At 50.0% G+C, this 17,969-nt stretch overlaps 1 protein-coding gene across 1 annotated transcript in view; it reads right to left on the bottom strand.

Annotated features, from left to right (window-relative positions):
• Positions 1–1,297: 1,297 nt before the first annotated feature.
• Positions 1,298–17,969, bottom strand: part of TRPV3 (transient receptor potential cation channel subfamily V member 3) — a 37,411-nt gene continuing 20,739 nt past the window's right edge. Inside the window, exons 10-19 of the mRNA XM_035724549.1 lie at positions 16,271–16,447; positions 15,186–15,344; positions 14,432–14,533; positions 12,605–12,678; positions 10,459–10,624; positions 8,927–8,993; positions 7,344–7,618; positions 6,185–6,297; positions 4,967–5,046; positions 1,298–4,661 (exon numbers count right to left, since the gene is read on the bottom strand). Of these exons, the coding sequence (XP_035580442.1) occupies positions 4,564–4,661; positions 4,967–5,046; positions 6,185–6,297; positions 7,344–7,618; positions 8,927–8,993; positions 10,459–10,624; positions 12,605–12,678; positions 14,432–14,533; positions 15,186–15,344; positions 16,271–16,447 (1,311 nt within the window). The 3' untranslated portion in view covers positions 1,298–4,563. The remainder of the gene's footprint in view (positions 4,662–4,966; positions 5,047–6,184; positions 6,298–7,343; positions 7,619–8,926; positions 8,994–10,458; positions 10,625–12,604; positions 12,679–14,431; positions 14,534–15,185; positions 15,345–16,270; positions 16,448–17,969) is intronic.

The following is a 17,969-nucleotide window of genomic DNA, read 5'->3' as shown; positions in this document are numbered from 1 at the left end:
CCATCCTCAACTGCATTAAGCTCCCTAGTACCTTGAGGTCTTTGCCCACATTGTTCCCTCTTCTTGAAGGCCTATCCCACCCCTACACTCCCTTTACCTGGATGAGACGTATTCTTAAATGTGACTCAGGCTAGGCTAGACCACTCTGTTATACAAGGTCATGGACGCTACTGACTAGCACTAACTAGTAAACCTCAGAGAACCTGGATCCTTGGCCCAGGAAAAAACATTGTGACCTTTATGTGTCATTCCATGTCTCTCCAAGTCTCAATTTCTCCACTTATTAAATGGGGATGTAATACTCATCAAACCTATAAAACTGTTATTAAGATAACCAATGTGATTGGAAAAGCTTTACAAATAGGAAACATACGATCTTAAAGGCTTAAGTTGCAAAATACCTTTTGGAAGGTAACTTTCCACAATATTGAGAGCCATGAAACTGTTCATATCTATTGACCTAGGCATCCCACTCCCAGAATATATCCTATGACAGGTTTTTCTATCCGTCCACCCAGAATGTTCCCGTGGAAAGCACATTCCTAGATTATAGGCTGAAGCTTACCTGAGCTCGGATGTAGATTATGTACAATTCCCATTTCTTTGCCACCCAAGAAGACACATCCCAGTGAAGGATGTTACTCCAGGGGTTGTTTGGATTAAGTAAATAATCCACCAAATTCAGCAGATCACTTATTAATAAACTGTTTGCAAGTTTTGCAGCCCATCAAGACACAGCAGTGTCTTGACATTCAAGTTAGAAACTGCCATCCTTATGAAATAACGCAAGAGAATTTTACAAATGAATATACAGAAGTTGGCCAATAATGATAGGAGTATCATTGCCTCCTCACAAAGGTCCTGTGAACAGAAGGCATTTATACTTTCTGGTCTCTATGTGGAGCCATGGTTTTATAGCCACACAAAATAAGTCGATAGCCAGCAGAACATGTTGGATAGAGCACTGCTTGGGGGTCAAGTGGCCTGAGCCGCTAACCGTTTCTGGCTGTGATTCCTTGGGCATGTCATTTCAGCTCCCTTAGTTCCCCTTTACTCAAACTGGTTCCAGAGTTGTTGAGTGGCTCAAAGAGGATACTGGACATCAATGTTTTGTGAGACGTAAACACCATACAAAAGTGACCTGTCTCGGCGTGCTGACTCTGTCCCTGAGCTAGGACCAATAATAATGTTTCAGGTCCAAAAAGTGGGCTTTCCTTTAGCCTTAGAGTAAGCAACACTCTAGGATTCCTAGTAGGTCTTCATAGTGTCTTACCTAAGACAAGGATAAACCACGATCTTAACAAGGCAAAATAAATATTTATTAGAAATCATAAAAGCATTTCTTCAATGGCACTAAAATGTTCTTACTCTGTGACTTCTTAATTAAACCCAGAGTTTCACACACACATAACACTAAGAACAAGTATGTGAATTAAAATTGACAAGGATCAGGCACATTCCATGAGAACAAGGTGACAATTCTGTGTTTGGAACCAAGATCACAGAATAAACATGTAAATCAACGCAAAACTCAAGTATGGCTTACAGGCCTTATCCCGGCCTATCGACCTGGGCCCCACCCAGAGCAAAAGGACACAGTTCAACCAGGCCTTGAGGAAGGAGAGGAACTTCAATAATACTGGGCTCTCTCAGGCAGGAGCCTTCTAAGAGCTTAATTACTTCACAGTACAATCTCGTACACCTTCTGCTACATCCCAGAGAGGAAGGTAAGCACTATTTTTATCCCAGATATATACATCACATAACGTCTAGAATAATAGATTCCTCCTGAGGCAGTTTAGCCAAAGGAAAATTCCCAGCCAAAACCATTATCTGAGCACGGGAGATTCCATCCCTGGAAAATGCCTACCCCTTACATTACTGAAATGTAAATCATGAAGTTTTAAGATGTCCTGATATGCCCCTGGATTCAGTGTGGCGTGGTGTGTGTGTGTGTGCATGTGTGTGTGCCTGTCATAGGGATCACTGGGGCAATGCAGACTGCCAACATGGGTCATCGGAGCAAAGAGCCTTAGCCCCCTGACATAACATATGTGGCAACCACAAAGGTGGGCTCAAATTCACTGAATAACTGTGCTAAAAAAACAGATGGTGCTGGGAGAAACCTGTGGCCCAGAGGTCAGAACACTCCAACTTCAGCAGTTCTGATGTGACTTTCTGCGTGGCTGCATGGTGTTAAGCAAATCCACTTTCCTTTCTGGGCTTTAGTTTCCAGGTATAAGATAAGGGAACTGATCCTTTCAAACCAATGATCTTTGACTCATTGCTTTCTTTCGCCTTGGTAAACCTACCCAGGCTCAGACGATCTAGGCTGAAAGCCTTTCAGGGATGAATACGGGTACAGAAAATGCCCCTGCCCACAAATTCCATCCAGATCCACAGAGAACAGCTTTCCAGTTGTGTGAGAAGACCAAGATCCCATTATTGATTTCCATTCACCTCACCCCCAGCTTCTGTTTAAATGGGAAATGGCGAGCTATCCGACTTTATCCATTCGTATATGAATCAGAACAATTCTGGAATTCCTAGATCAGGGCACCATGGATCCAAATGGTTGCCCTTCAGACCAGGACATCTGCTCTGGATGTATACAAGTAGGGAACTCCAGATACAGGATGCTGAGCTCCAGGCTAAAAGGACCTCAAAGTCCATCTGATCATGATTCCTTAACAACATCCCTAAATAAGTTCTGCTTAAACATCCTCAATATCTGGAGCAGTTGCTAGATGGAACAGAACCAAAATCTTTGTCCTTGAAATTTCCTTTGGCACTGTTTCTGCTCCTCTGGAACACAGGTGCTCCTCCTGCCTCCATGACAACCCTCCTCCACCAATCTTCCCTTTCCAGAGAACATGCCTAGGCCCTGCTACCCCTGCTCACACCAGAGCTTGATCTGACCACCACAGCTTAGAGCCCTGGTCGGCTTCAGCTGGGAGTACAGGGGCTGAAGCAAACTGTGCAGGTCTCAGGCTCGTCCCTGACCCACCCCACCCTCTCCCAAGCCCTGACCCATCAGGGGCACAAAGGCCAAGTGTCCACTCACCCAGGGAAGTTGGCACACAGAGCAGCCCAGAGTGGAGAAACGGGCCCAGAGTGGACTCCTTGGCCCGCACTCCTCAGTTTGCCTCAGGTCACATTCACTAGCCAATTGCCAAGTTGTCTAAAGGCCAAATTTATTGTTATGCCCTTTAAAATTAAAACTCACGGTTAATATCTTTGCAATTCCACCTCCAAAAATTCCCACATGAATCCTTTTACCAGATACCTAAGGCAGAGTGGCTTTTATGGTTGTTTAGGTTCCAGTGATCCAGAAGAAGTCTCCCATCCCCACTTCACCTCTGCCCCAGCCTGACTCTGCGTAATTTCAGGGGGAGAAAAGTCAGAGGATGAGGCTCTAAAAAGAAGCCCTATGTCTTGGCAAACACTCCTTTTTCACACTCCTTCTCAGCCTCAAAATTCACAGTTAACAAAAATATTTAATACCAGAGCATTCCGGGTATTTCGTTAAATTCCTCCAATGAGAAGTACTGATGTATAATAGTAACCTCTGAGATTTAAGACCGTGGAAACAGAGCAGCTGCTATTTCCGTGCCAGATGAAGCCCCGCTCCCAGCTGGGAGGCACGCATGATGACAGGGCCAGGACAAACACAAGAGCCAAGCTCCTCCACCCACGTCACAGCAGCCCACGCAGGCCCTGCCTGGCACGTCTCATGTGCACTTCTGTGTGTGTAAAGAAAAGCTTCTTGTCCCTGCTCTGGCCACCCTGAGGCCAAGTATATAATACTTATATCCAGCCCCAAATCCCCAAATCTGCTTCTCAGCTTTTAAAATCACATACTTCATCTGAAGTAACTTTCATTCAAAACTGAAATGTCTTTTCTCTATTGAAAATAAAAACCCTGTGTTAATTACTCTACGGAAAACGTCTCTCAGTCTGAGACAGCTGGAACCTTGGCGTACCAAGGCACTCGCTCCGAGGGGAGTTTCCTGTTCCCTGAAGGGTCCGGACGGGCATTTCCACAGCTCAGTCCCCTCTGCCCCCAGGATGTCCGACTTAGTTCAGTCCCCTGTTTGTTCTGGGATGGGATCAAGAATCCCTTAAATTCAGGAGACTCAGTCACGGTAAGGGAGATGGTGGAACGTGTGGGCTAGGGCTGGGGACTGTGGAGGAGATGTTGGCTGGAAGGAAGTTCTGCTCCTCAGGCCTCTGCCCCTTCCCTGCCCCCCACCTCCAGCCAAGCTGCCCTGCAGTTGGTGAGCCCAGGGGCTTCACCCTGGACTTCAGGGACTTCCAGGCTCAGGACTGCCGGCCATGGGTTTACACCAACCCTTTGCTGAGTAAAAAAATATTCAGGGTGTTTCCCACTCAAGCAGATGGACAACTGCCTCTCAGTACAGCCCCCGACTCAGCACAAGGGTGCTTTCCGCCTCTGGGCACGAAGTGCGAGGCCGCATCGCGTCACAAGCCCTCAGCAGGGAGTCCAGGACCCAGCCTGCAGCATCAGGTGGCCCATGCTCACACCAGCTCTGGATTCTGCTTCTACACCGAAGTTTCTGGAAACTCATCTATTTCATCAAATGCATTGAGGGTGGTTTTGCTGTTGCTCCTGGAAGAATCTTGGATTTTGTTGAAATCTGCTTTAAAAAACAAAACAAACAAACAAAAAAAAACAGACACCAAAACCACGATTTTAGAAAGGCGGTGCTCCCTAATGGGGGGTTCCATGTCTAGCGCACCACCTAATTCTTTTCCCCGCACCTGATTTTTAAAAGTTATTCCAACTAGGGTTATAAAATGTCACAGCTGAAAGGGACCTGAGAACCCATTTAATTCAACCTCCCATTTTGCAGATGGGGAAAATCAGGGCCCCAAAACGCAGTTTGCCTACGGTCATGTGGTCAGACAGGCATGGTCATCACACTTCCTGATGGCAACACAGTACCTGTCCGTCTCACGGGCCCCGGGTCTTCGTTGAGGAAGGAGACATGCGTTTTCCACTCAGTCCACTTCACCTCATTGATCCTGCGAGTGTGATAATCATTGTCACCACTTCTCAACTGCACCTCATTAAATGCAAACACCTAGCCTGGCATTTGGGGTGTTCTAGACAGCTCCCCTTCTGTCCATGCCAGGGATCTGGGACTCCTGCCTTACATGGTCATGTCTGCAGTGTTGGAGTTTAAACCCTGCACTAGTCCCCATCTTCCCAGACCTCAAAGGATCAGTCCCTTCCCAGTGTGTGGGGCCCAGAAACTCAGAGAGGTGTCAAGGGACATCTTCAGACAGCAACGGCTGGGGCCTTTCTGGTGAGAGGCAGCCCAGGCTAAGGAGATGTGACAGTGTGAGGATGAAACTTGTAGAAGTTTAGAAGCTTGGGGTTAAACTAGGGTTAAGGTTGCACTAGGAGAAAACAGTTAGGGTTCAGACCCCAATAAGAGTGGGCAGAGTCTAAGCTGCTAGATTGCAACTCGAGGCAACGGTTTGGCTGAAGTTCATGTTCAGGGAACATCTCTAGAATGAGGGTGTGAACATTAGAGATATTTGTTAGGATGAGGGTTATAGAGCTGGAAATGGTTGTTTCCATGGTGCAGGAGTCTCAGTCAGAGAAGCTGGGCACGGTGAGGTTATATAGAGGGCAGTCTGTAAGGCCAGGCAGTCAGACGGGGAGAGGATGAAGTAGACTCATCATCAGAAAAGTTGGTCATGGCATGTGCAAATACTTTTTAAAAACCAAAAAGCTTGGTATCTGTCCAAAGTAGCTGTCTCCCTCTCCATTCGCCCGTGACAGGCATGCCTCAGGCCCCCTGGTGTCCCATGAACCCACGCAGGCCAGACAGAAGGGCAAGGACTGCCCGGTCGGCAAATCTTTCCTGAACCAGACAGTGGACAGGGAGAGGTCACGGAGGCCACTGCACGGGGCAGGTTGGGGGGGGGGGACTGTCCCCAGCGGCCTCCTTCCCTCTCCCTTCGGAAGCTGGTGAAAGCCTCGTCCCAGGGCTGGTGACCCCGGAGGAGGAAATTCCATGCACTGAGGAGGCCAGAACCGACTGTGGCTGTGGTTTGGGAAGCAAGCGGCAGCACCGTTTCTCTGACAGTCCCTGACTCATCTCTCTTTCGCCCCCCAGAGACCACCATCAAGGGGCCCCTCTCCCTTCGTTACCGCAAACACAGCCGGAAGTCTTCCTCTGCTACTTTACACAGCTCTCCCATCCGGAATCTGCTCCTCAGCCATTCTGGTAACATCTTCTCAAACTCCAAAATCGTCCTGGCTCTCTGGGGACATAAATGAGCCTAAGCATATCAATGAGGAGCCGGCCCAGGAACACAGCTCTGCATGAGTGTGCAGGCACCACCCCCAACACACACACGCACATAAGTACATGCACACACCCCCAAACAGCCAGCTCCACTGCACCGGATGCTTCATGCACAGAGCCGAGGGTTCAGCTGATCTACAGAATTCAAAAATGAAAACCACCAAGTTCAGGAAAGGTGTTCAAATTGCTTGAAACACAACATAAACACTGTTTCTGGAAGTGCAGGAGCTTCCTAACTGAAAATGTTAGGATCCTGGGATCCCACACATCATGTAATCCCACCCGCATGCCAGGCTTGGAAACCCCTCAGCAGTTTAACTGTCAATAATTTGTCAAATCTCTCCTGAATGTAATCAACAATCCAATTAAGAAGACTCTAATATAATTAGAAACTTCCTTGTGTCAAATCAAAGCTTTCCTCCCTGTCATTGCCCACGTACCTCAGTTCTGCTTTCTGGGGTCACAGAAGGAAGCTGTCCCTTCACAAGTAGCTCCGCAGATATCTGAAGAAACTCTCACCTTCTTCAACCCTCGTCCCAGTACCATTTCTTGTGAGGCACAGTTTCCAGTCCTCTCCCGAGCCTGGTAACCCACTCTGGACCACTCTGTGGGTTAGTGTCCTTGTGCGTAAGGCCCCCCACGGGTAAGGAATGTTGCAGCCAGGATTGAGGCATGCAGAATTGTCGCCTCCATTATCCTATGCCCTATACACCTCTTAATGCAATTGAAGGTCATGGTTCAACATCCACACATCACACCAGAGTCTGAGCAGATCATGCCCATAGCCTGAGTTCGTCTCAACTGTGCAGCTGTCCAGTCACACTGCCTAGACCCTATACTCAAGGAACCTAGACTAAGACGTCCCCAAACCTGGCCAACCACAGGGAGCTGATGCAGATTCCCAGGCCCCACCCAGGTCCGCTGGGACAGACGGTTGTCGGTACAACGTGCTGAACTGAGTCCCCGTGAAGACCCCCATACCACGGTCCCTGCCAGGCTCACCTGTAGACGCCAGATGCGCTCACTCTCCTTGGAGACATTCTCCACGGTTTCTCCCATCAGGGCGATGAGCATGTTGAGCAGGAGGACGAAGGTGAGGATGACGTAGGTGATGAGCAGGAACAGAAAGAGGATGGGGTACTTGGAGTTCTGCTGTATGTTCAGGTCGCCCAGGCCAATGGTGAGCTTAAAGAGTTCCAGCACCGCCTCACTGAAGCTGCCATAGGAGCTGCAGTCCTTGTTGTCGCTGGGACACTTCTCGATCAATGAGGCCAGGGCTGGGAGGACAGAGTAGGGTGTTCTCCTCTGGCGCTCTGCCTGGTTAATTGCCCAACAAGCTCATGCATACTTGCACGTAACAAAAACCCCCCCCCCCCCCCCAGCCACACACACACACACTGCAGGCCTACTGCCTCATCCCCTCTGGTCATTTAGATTTCACCTCCAGCCTCAGCTCCTGGAAGCCTCATCAGGCTGGTTCTCTGCCTTGACCTCCTGCAAAAAGCGCTTCCTGCCTAACAAAGCCCACACTCTTTTCTCCCTCCCCTACCCTGCCATTCAGCCCTTGATCACTCACAGCCTTGCAGAGTTGCTAACTATAATCTATGTGCGTCCCCTGGCTCCCCAACCAGGCTTTGGGCTCCCAAATTCCTGTAGCCTGGGCCATCTCCTCCAAGACCGTAAGGTCCTGAGTTTCTTCCTCATGCTCTGTGGGGAGAACCCCTGGCCTAGACCTGGGCCTCTTTCTTCTCTCCCTTCCAACACACCACAGCAGTGGCTCATTGCTAAATGTATAGACAGGCGAATGGATGAATGTTCAAATTAATGAATGAGTAAATGGAAGGATGAATAAACAGGCAAGTGAAGGAGCAAATAAATAAGCACATTGTGGCCCAGCAAAGACACCAGAAGATGGGAATGCCTGCCTAATTTCAAATGCCAATGATCACGGGGGGGGGGGGGCGGGGCATAGGGGGGATGGAGAGCTGCCATGGGAAAATACAATGATACCTCTCTATGCAGAAGCTAGAAATAAAATCAGGTTGTACAAAGGAAGAGACTTTAGGAGGGGCCTCCCCATCCTCAGTCCCCAGGAGAGCAGAGGCCCTCACAGATATATCTGAAGCAAACTGCAAGTAACATGATGTGGGGGGTCAAAGGAGCTTACCTTGATGCATTAATTTACTCTTATTTTTTAAAGACCATCAGTCATATTTCTGCAAACTTTAGTTTCCCTATCTGTAAAATGGGGCCCAAACCAACTGCCAAGCCTCTCTCAGGTTGTGAGGGCCACGTAGGATGCTGGGTGTGAATGTGGGAGGCATACCCCACAGGACCAGAGTAGACGGACAAGAGTGACAGGTCTGGTTCTAAGCCTCAGTTACCTTATGATCAGGGATGATGACTTCCCCTTGGTCGAGATATTGAGAGAAATAAAAAGACAATGCTTGGAAAATGCTAAGCATGGCAAGTGCTCCACCAGCAGGTGACATAAGTTGCTGAGGCTGCTGCGTGCTCTGTCATTTTGACATCTGTATTAGGTGCTTTACAAATGTGGGAGTCCCTATTATTTATAAATCAATTACCTACTCCAAATCCAAGTAGGAACACGATATATACAAACAAGAACTTCAGAACATCATGCAAAATGACCTATAAAGGGAGAAACATGATTCAAGGGTAAGATTTGAGCACATATTCACTAGACCCTGATCTCCTTACTGCTTCCCACCCTCACCCAGCCCCAGCCCTAACCGTGCCTTCCCTCAGACCATTCTCCCTTCCCCTAGCAAATCCTTCTGATGCTCCAACGCTCAGCTCTGGGCCCCATCTCCTCCAAGAAGCCTTCGCTTCCGTTCCTGCTCTCCTCCCTCCTGGCACACAGTCTGTCTCTGTCCCTGATGATCCACCCTGTACGTGAGCACCTTCCTTCGTAGTGTCTCACGTCTGAAATCCTCACACTCCCTGGGGGCAGTGGTGTGCTGGAGCCTGCTGACGCCAGCTCCTAAGAGCTGACGGTTACATTTTCATGAATTTTGTAAGCCGGCTGTTAAACAGAACCATTATTAAAAATTAAATCACATAAACTTATAATTAAGTAAATTATATTAAAAGCAAAGATAATAAATATTCAAAACTCACAGCTCATTTTACAATTACGTATGCTATTAAGGTTATTTAATCTCTGGCAGCCATGTGGTACACATACTGTATCGTGTGTTACTATGCATCTCTTCCTGCCTCTGTGTTCAACTCTGTCATACCAGTAGCTGGAAATCAGCCGTGGTAGGATTTACACCATGGAAATTAGTAAATGGGACAAATCATAGACTCATTATTTTGCTGATTGTCTAGATCTAGATTTAAGACAGCGATGGAGACAATGTTAAGGCAGATGAAACTTTAATATGTGTCCTATCTGTAGCTGAGATGTCGTGAATAACATGGTAACATTAATGAAAGAGTCTTCCAAAATCTGTAAAACTATGATCCAAGTCAGCAAATAAGTGGCTCACATCGCTGACAAACAAGGGAAGTTCTCACAGAAGGCTGCACTGTTTCACTTTCATCTAACTCCTTAAGGAAAACATCAACCGGTATCGATGTTTCAACAACACTCTCTGTCACTTGCACCCATAGACTGGCAACAGATATAGGAATTCAAGAAAAATCAACAAATCATTCTGCCAGATTCAACTAGCTACGTGGGATTTACAATAAAGAGCATTATATAGTTCATTATTTGTAAATCATGCACTACTCATCCTTTCCGTGGTAAAAATGTATCATGAACATAGTAGCTGGGGTCTGTGCTTGTGTATGTGCATTTTCCCCAGAGAGCTGGTTGTTAAATATTTACCAGCACACCACTGCCTGGGGGGAGACCATTCCTTCCCAGTGCCCAACAGGCCCAGGTGTTTTAAGGTCTGGACACTGAAAGCCTGGCCAAAAGCAAAGGGAGATGGTGGTGTTTGGTAGAAAGAGCAGAGGCTTGCCCAAGGGACAAGCCCCTTTTGCTGTGTCCAGACCCGTTTCTCCATCTGAAAGATGGACCTTCCCTGAGGCTCCCCCAATGCTGAGCCCGCACATCTGTGATGCTCACGAGCCTCCAACGCACCTTCTGGATCATGACGCTGTACATGCCCATGGACTGGAACCCCCGCGTGTAGTAGAGCATGTTTGCCCAGCCCAGGGCCATGGCCAGCACAAGGCAGGCGAGGTACTCCTTGTAGGTGGACAAGTACAAGAAGACGGACAGCACCACAAGCACGGCTTGGACAAAGCTGTTCAGGAGACGCAGGGACAAGGGCCTTACTCACCTCTGCTCGGCAGCGGGGCGAGCCCTCCACCCCTGCCTCCCTCAAGCCCTGGAGCGGCACCCCGATGGGTCGTGCTGAACAGGCTGGGGAGGCCGCCAGTGTCTGACACCCAGCCTTGCAGACGGCAGCCCCAGCTGCGAGTCAGAGCCGGCAGTGGGCTGGCAACAGCTGGTGGGGACGTTTAAAAAGCACAATCCCCAGGACTCGAGGAGACTCCAGCTCAGGAGCCCATCCCCCACAGGTCAGGGAACCACTGGTGTAGACTAAGGCAGATCCCCAGGACTCGAGGAGACTCCAGCTCAGGAGCCCATCCCCCACAGGTCAGGGAACCACTGGTGTAGACTAAGGCAGATAAGCAAATGATTGCATTTTCAACAAAAATGACAAAAGCTAACAACGTCTGTACTTAAAAGCCAGTCATAACAAAAGTCCCCCACAACCAGCTTTTTAAAATCTTTTTAAAAACTACAGTATTTGCTAAATGATAGATAGCCTAAACAGATTGGTGCCATAACAGTATGAATGTACTTAGCACTATTGAACTGTACACTTAAAGTGGTTAAGACGGCAACTTTTATGTTATGTAGATTCTACCACCATTAACATTTTTAAGTACCATGTATAACAAACACACAGGCTCAAAATCTACTCCTAAACAGGGCTACTACACCATCAGTTATGCAGACCTCTAGATAAAAAGCTCTATTGCTTGTAACATCACACAGTCTCCATGATTATAAAATAACTCGTTAAAGTTAGGACACAGGCAAACTTGCTTTTCTTGTGCAGTGAAAAGCAAATGTTTGGGTGATCGATGCATTTTTTTGGACTGAAGTGAGGAAGCAGGTGTTCACCTTCCTCACCACTAACAAAACACTTAAGAAGCAGAAAAGCAGGACAATGCGCTGGTGCCTTTTGTCTGCATGAAAGCCAGCGGCCGGATAAATGAATTCTTCTCTGGAATTATCATATTTTCTCAAAGGCGGAGACTCCCATGTGGCTGACATCATGGGGTTCATCTACTCACTGCAGTATCTGGGCACCCCACTTGCCCACAGGGATGAAGAATTCCGTTCACGCCTCTAGAAGGCAGGTACATACTTAATAAAACACCGAGGTATTTGGAAACATTGGGCCAAGATTTCAGGTCCTATAGACCCAGCTTCCCAAATGCTCCGAAGACGGACTTTGGTGGGATCGATAGAGCTCTGGAGCCCAACCTCCTTCATTCCACACAGCAAGTCCTGTTCCATTCACGTGGCAGCAATGCTGAATCAGCCTCTGTTCATTTAGGGACAGGCGTCACGCAAGCCTCTGATGTTAGCTGCCCATGACCTCATTCCGCAAGGCTGCTGAGCCGGGCTTTCTGGCCAGGGCTCCAGGGTAGGCAACCGTGCCCTAACATAGGGTGAAGATGACTGGGAGGCTGGGGCTGGCTTTGACGCCACTGAGGCTCTGCCAGACTGTGAGTAACTCATTTCCCCGCTCTGGGCTTCGGGTTTCATGCCTGCGGATGAGACTTGATGATTTCTCTAGGGCTCTCCGGCCCTGCTCCACCAGAGTCCAAGATGGCAACCTCCAGACCCCACACAACTAGGAGGAACGGGCCCGGACTACCCCGTCATAGAGAAGTAGACAGCACTACGAAGCCTTGTCCTGCCTTCTCGGCCACACCCACCACGCAGGGCTCTATGACAGGGTGGAGACAGTCATCACTGCAACCTGACGGTGGGCACTCTGCTGGGGTCTTCTGGTCCTCTCCATGGGCATCCATGGGCTTCTCTTACTAGAAGGGACAGAGTAGGTCCCTGGCCATGAGACTATGGCAGAACAGCTGGGACATGGTGACATGGGAGGATGCTTGTTCCAGAGGACACAGCAGCCGCCATACAGGACTTCGGCCTTGCCTGTGCAGTGGGGACCAAATGGGACAGACCTACTTACAAGACAAAGTGAAACCAGGCATCAGAGAGAATGGACTGCAGATCCGAGGGTCTCAGCAGGAAGATCGCGATGCCCTGAGGCCAAAAAGGAAAGAAAACCTGCACCCTCTTCATGCCTCTCACTGGAAGATCTGAGGAAGGTGGTGTTTCCTCAGGCCTGAGACCCAGTGAGGGGGAGGGTGGGAAGGCCAAGCCAGAGCCCAGGTGAGGGATATGGAAGGGGACCTGAGGCTGGGAGTAGAGGCAATCCAGGGTAGAAGTGGCTGCACCCCCAAATCATCTCACCTCGTTCACTCTCCCCCTCGTCCTTACCCGGACCCTGCAAAACAGCCCAGTCACACCATCCCCTGCCATTCCCCAAATACAGCCTCACTTCTAAAGCCAAAAACAAGAAACGACAGGTGTTGGTGAGGATGTGGCGGAAAAGGAATCCTCCTGCACTGTTGGTGGGAATGCAAACTGGTGCAGCCACTCTGGAAAACAGTATGGAGCTTCCTCAGAAAGTTAAAAACAGAACTACCCTACGATCCAGTAACTGCACTACTGGGTATTTACCCAAACAACAAAAACACTAAATCAAAGAGATACATGCACCCCTATGTTTACTGCGGCATTATCTACAACAGCCAAGCTAGGGAAGCAGCCCCAATGTCCCTTGATAGATGAATGGATAAGGAAGATGTGATATATATACAATGGAATACTACTCCCCAGCCATGAAAAAGAATAAAATCTTGCCATTTTCAATGACATGGGTTAAGTTGGAGAGTATTATGCTAAGGGAAATAAGTCAGCCAGAGAGAGACAAATACCATATGATTTCACTTACATGTGGAATTTAAGAAACAAAACAAAGGAGCAAAGAGAAAAAATAGAGACAAAGCAAGAAACAGGCACTTAACTATGGAGAACAACTGATGGTGTTACAAAGGGGAGGCGGGTGGGGGGTCGGGGAAACAGGTGAAGGGGATTCAGGAGGGCACTTGCGGTGGTGAGCACTGAGTCCTGTACAGAACTGCTGAATCACTATATTGTACACCTGAAACGAATATAACGCTGTATGTTAACTATATTGGAATTAAAATTAAAATTTTAACTAAAAAAAAAGACAAAAAATGATATGGCTTAGCTCTCCTGCCTCTGAGCCTTTTTTAAAGCTGTTCCCCATGCCCACCCTGTCATGACCTCCTTTCAAATGTCCTTGTGCCAAAGCCCACCCTCACAGACTAAATGTCATTTCTGCTTCCAAGCCTTCCCCCGCTGCTGTCCCCATATAGGAGTCATCTCTCTTCCTCTGGGCACTGGTCTGAACCCTACACAGGGCCCTTTCCATAGTCTCTTTTAGAGTCCAGGCATTTGTGCCTGTCTGAAACCCCCCGCAAGGCTGCGAGTTTAAAGAGGACAAACTCCCTCCCTCCCTCTCACCTCTCCCAGGGCTCCACATATAGAAGGTGTTCAGAATATACCTATTGATTCATTGGTTGATGGATGGGTCGATAAGGGATTGATTGATAAACCCAGATGAATGGCTGGGTCAATGAGAGAAGTCACTGAATGTGTGGATGGAGGGACAGGAAGATGTGTCACTGAGTGGCTGGGAGGGTATATAAATGGCTGATAGATGGACAGAGGGATGGAGGGGCAGATAGATTAAGTAGGCGGGACAGGCCTAGTGATTTACTTATTCTCCTTTTGTAACTAAGAAATGGAAAGCTTAGAAAGGAAGTGCTCCCTGTGGTAAGGCAGAGCAGGGCCGATCAAAGCCAGGCCTGCTGCCCCCCTGCCTGCCCCCCGCAGGCAAGTCCAGAGGGCCTAGTGGCCCACTCACCTCCTTCACAGAGATGCACAGGGCCCAGATGAGCACGAACATCCTTCCTAACAGTTGCAGCCACCCCATCTTGTGCGTCAAGGCCAACGGGTGTGGGAGGGCCTGGGAAGAAGGGAAGGAATGGACGGGTGCAAGATGGGGAGTGAGGAAGGCAGGGGTAATGGCAGCTCCGGGTGCAGGATGCACAGACACATGCCAAACCCTCTGGTTGAGCCAGAGGCCAGCACGAAGCCCAGGCTCTGTACAATGTGAGAGAAAGAACGGCAGCTTCCTGCCCCTGTCCCCATCCACAGTGGGACCCAGAACTCTATGGTGAGGGAAACAATCCAATCCATGCTAACAACCCCTCACACCTCGTGGCATTTTTTCATTCCAGAACCCATTCATATCCAGACACTTAAAGGACACTCAAAGCTGAAGCTCTGTGCCCTGTGTAATGAATGGGAAACTGAGGCCCAGAGTGGGGGGACCCCCCATTTCCTGTGGCCCTCACAGCAGAAACACCCAATTAGCTCTTTAGACTTAGGTGGAGCCTGGGCAGGGCCTGCGTCTCCCAACCTTCCGGATCTCCCCACAATAGCTAAGCACTAGAGACATATTCAATTCCCTAGAAGCTGTGAAGGATGACTGCCGGGGAACACCATGCGAATGTCTTGGTCATTCTGGGCCTCAGTTTCCTCACCTGCACATGGGACTGCTCCAAGCTCCTGGAGCTCTGACCACCCCACCCGCCTCCCTCCAGGGGACCACGTACCTCCTCTTCCCGGGGGCGGTAGTAGGAGACCAGAGTCAGGGTGATGTTGTAGAAGAAATAAAAGCAGAAGGACAAGAAGAACATGTACTTGGCAAACTTCTTCCATTTCATATGCAGCAGTGTGTGCAGGGGCTCCAGGGTCAGCATCTCATGCCGGTTCTGGGGGGCAGAACACCACCACCATTTTTAAAGGGCCCTCATTCCAAAGGGAACTCTGAGTCCGCCCCACCCATGGCAGAAGGGGCCATTCTGTCCCATGGACTGGTGTGGCTGGAAATGCTGGGAAGGTAATTTCTAGCTCCTGAGGCTCCTTCCCAGTGCCCCCAGGCAGCAGCCAAACCCCACAGGAGCTAGGTTTCCCGTGGGAGTACCTGCTGCTCAGTGGGGAGCAAGGGCTGCAAGGGGGAAGGGCCGTGACTGCCCCAACTTGGCCCCTTTACTGTGTAACCTTAGGGAAACCCCTGACACTCCCAGGGCCTCAGTTTCCTCATCCATAAAACTGATATCAACCAAACTACCCTATCAACCAGGCTGCCGTGAGCCTTCAGGGAGACCCCAGACAAGGCAGGCTCTGGTAAACATGACTCTTGGTAACATGTGGAGGATTAAGTTCCAGTCTGCTGCCTCACTTCCCCCCAAAAGCTGAAAACCTCTCCCTGCTGATGCTCTCTCTTCCCCTCCAGCTTCACTGATGTTCCCCCCCTCTTGCCTCCTCCAGGAAGGCCTCCCGGATTGCTCCAGCTGTGCCTTCTCTGGGAGGAAGGGTAGATTACAGAACCATTAGGGAAGAGAGGGAGAAACAAGATGGAGAAGATCAACAGCAATCATCCCATCCCCACTCTCACACTGCCCAGGATTCTGGGGCCAGGAGACACCCACCACAGAGGTTTATAGTGCAAGGTCAGCTGGGAACAGGTAAACACAGCACCTGCCCTAGCCCTGCCCTTTCTGTGTTGACTCTGCCCACTGAGGCAAAGGAATGGGGGACTACAGACACGTCCAGCTAGTGGCATGGGTCTTCCAAGGGCAGCCTGAGGCCCCGCCCCTCATCCCCTGCCCTTCTCCAGCCCTCCTGAGAGACCCACATCAATGTTGGTGTTGTAGACAATGATTTCCAGCACCGAGTTGTCTGTCGTAGTGTCCACATTGGTGAGGTCATAGAGTGATGACGACACAGGCCCGTATGCCCAGTCAGTGAACTTCCGGGACAGGCTCCGGAGGGGCTTCTCCTTGATCTCACGACTGAGTATATACTTCAAGATCTGGGGACAGAAAGAGGAACAGCCGTAGAACTGGGCTGGGAAGATGCTTCCACCTGGACGGATTGAGTCCCACCTCTGGCCCTGACACCATGACGCCCAGGCTGGGCTTCATCTGCGGAATGGGTGTGAACCTCGGGGCTCTGCCCAATTCACCAGAGACTGAGAATACAAGGGACAAAGGGTGTGGGGGCCCTTGGCGGGACGCAGAAAGCTAATCAGCTCATAAAACCTCGTACCAGTTGGGGACCCCATTCAGTGAAGCATCCGGGAACTGCCAATTTTGAGAAATAATTTGTTTGACCTGGATGGAGAAGAAACTAGAAGTTTTCCCAGCTTCCCTGTCCCACCCTCAGTCAAGACCATTCCAGTTGAGGCTCACTGTGGGCCAGACGGGGTGATACAAGATGCCAGCCTAGCAGAGAGGCCTGAGAAACCCACTCTCCAGGTGATCCTCAAACTCTGACGCACAGTAGAGTCACTAAGGAACATTCGACAATCCCACACCACCGACGAATTCTGTCCAGACCTCTGCAGGTGGGACCCAGACAACTGTATTTTGTAAAGCTCCGTGGGTGGTTCCAAAGTGCAGGCAAGGTGGAGAGCAACTGCTCTCCAGCTCATCGCTTTCCAAAACTGGGGCCAGGGCTTCCTGGGGCACCAACCCAAGGCCCAGGAAGAGGGTCCCGTTGGGGAGAACAGTGTCAGAGCCCTGATCTCACACAACCCAGTGGGGTTCCCATCTCATCTCATATGGGAGCCTTGTCCTCACAGTCCAGGCAGAGAAACTCCAGACACAGGACCAGTCTCCCCATCCTGAGCCCCAGCCTCAAAGAGCCCCAAGGAACAGGCTCTGTGTTGTAAGCATCTCTGCACCCTCCACTCCCAGCACAGTGGTCAACCTGGGCAGCATCCAGAAAGGTTTTCCAAAGAACACTGAATGAAGAAGAGAAAGGGCCAGGAATGGGGGAGTCCCCTCCCCAGGACTGGCCATGGGGGAGCACATCATCCTCTAGAAAATCAAAGGGTCATGGGGCCATGGTCCACGCAGGCAGAACACATGCCCCAGCGGCTTACAGGAAGCTCCACTTGCAACCCTCCTAATCTGACTCTCCTCAAAGCCCCCCACAAACTGTTCCCGGGGGTGGGCAGGAGACGGTGGGGACGGTGGGGAGGCACACAATTCCTCCTCTGTCAAAGCCAATCTCCAACCCTTCCTTCCCCCACAAGAGAATGAAAAGGTCCTTTGTGGGCCCCAGCCCTGACCCTGGGACTGGACCCAAGGCCCTTGAGGCACCCGCCTCCCCCGTCAGCTGCCCTGAGGCTGGCACAGCTGTGACTGCACCCAGCCAGTCCTCCACAGCCTCCCAGGAGCCTCAGTCCCCTCCCAGGGCTTGGACACATGGAGGCTGAGGAGCAAGCTTCTCTGAGCCTTGCCCTCGGGCCCACCTGGGGTCCTGACCTTGATCTTAGACCAAGCTGTGACTTCAGGCACCAAGAGAGATGGGAGCCCACCCCAGCCCGA

This window comes from Zalophus californianus, chromosome 16, assembly GCF_009762305.2.
Source record: "Zalophus californianus isolate mZalCal1 chromosome 16, mZalCal1.pri.v2, whole genome shotgun sequence".
Classification (NCBI taxonomy): domain Eukaryota; kingdom Metazoa; phylum Chordata; class Mammalia; order Carnivora; family Otariidae; genus Zalophus; species Zalophus californianus.
The sequence above is the reverse complement of the archived record's forward strand: the minus strand, read 5'-3'. Positions and strand labels throughout refer to the sequence as shown.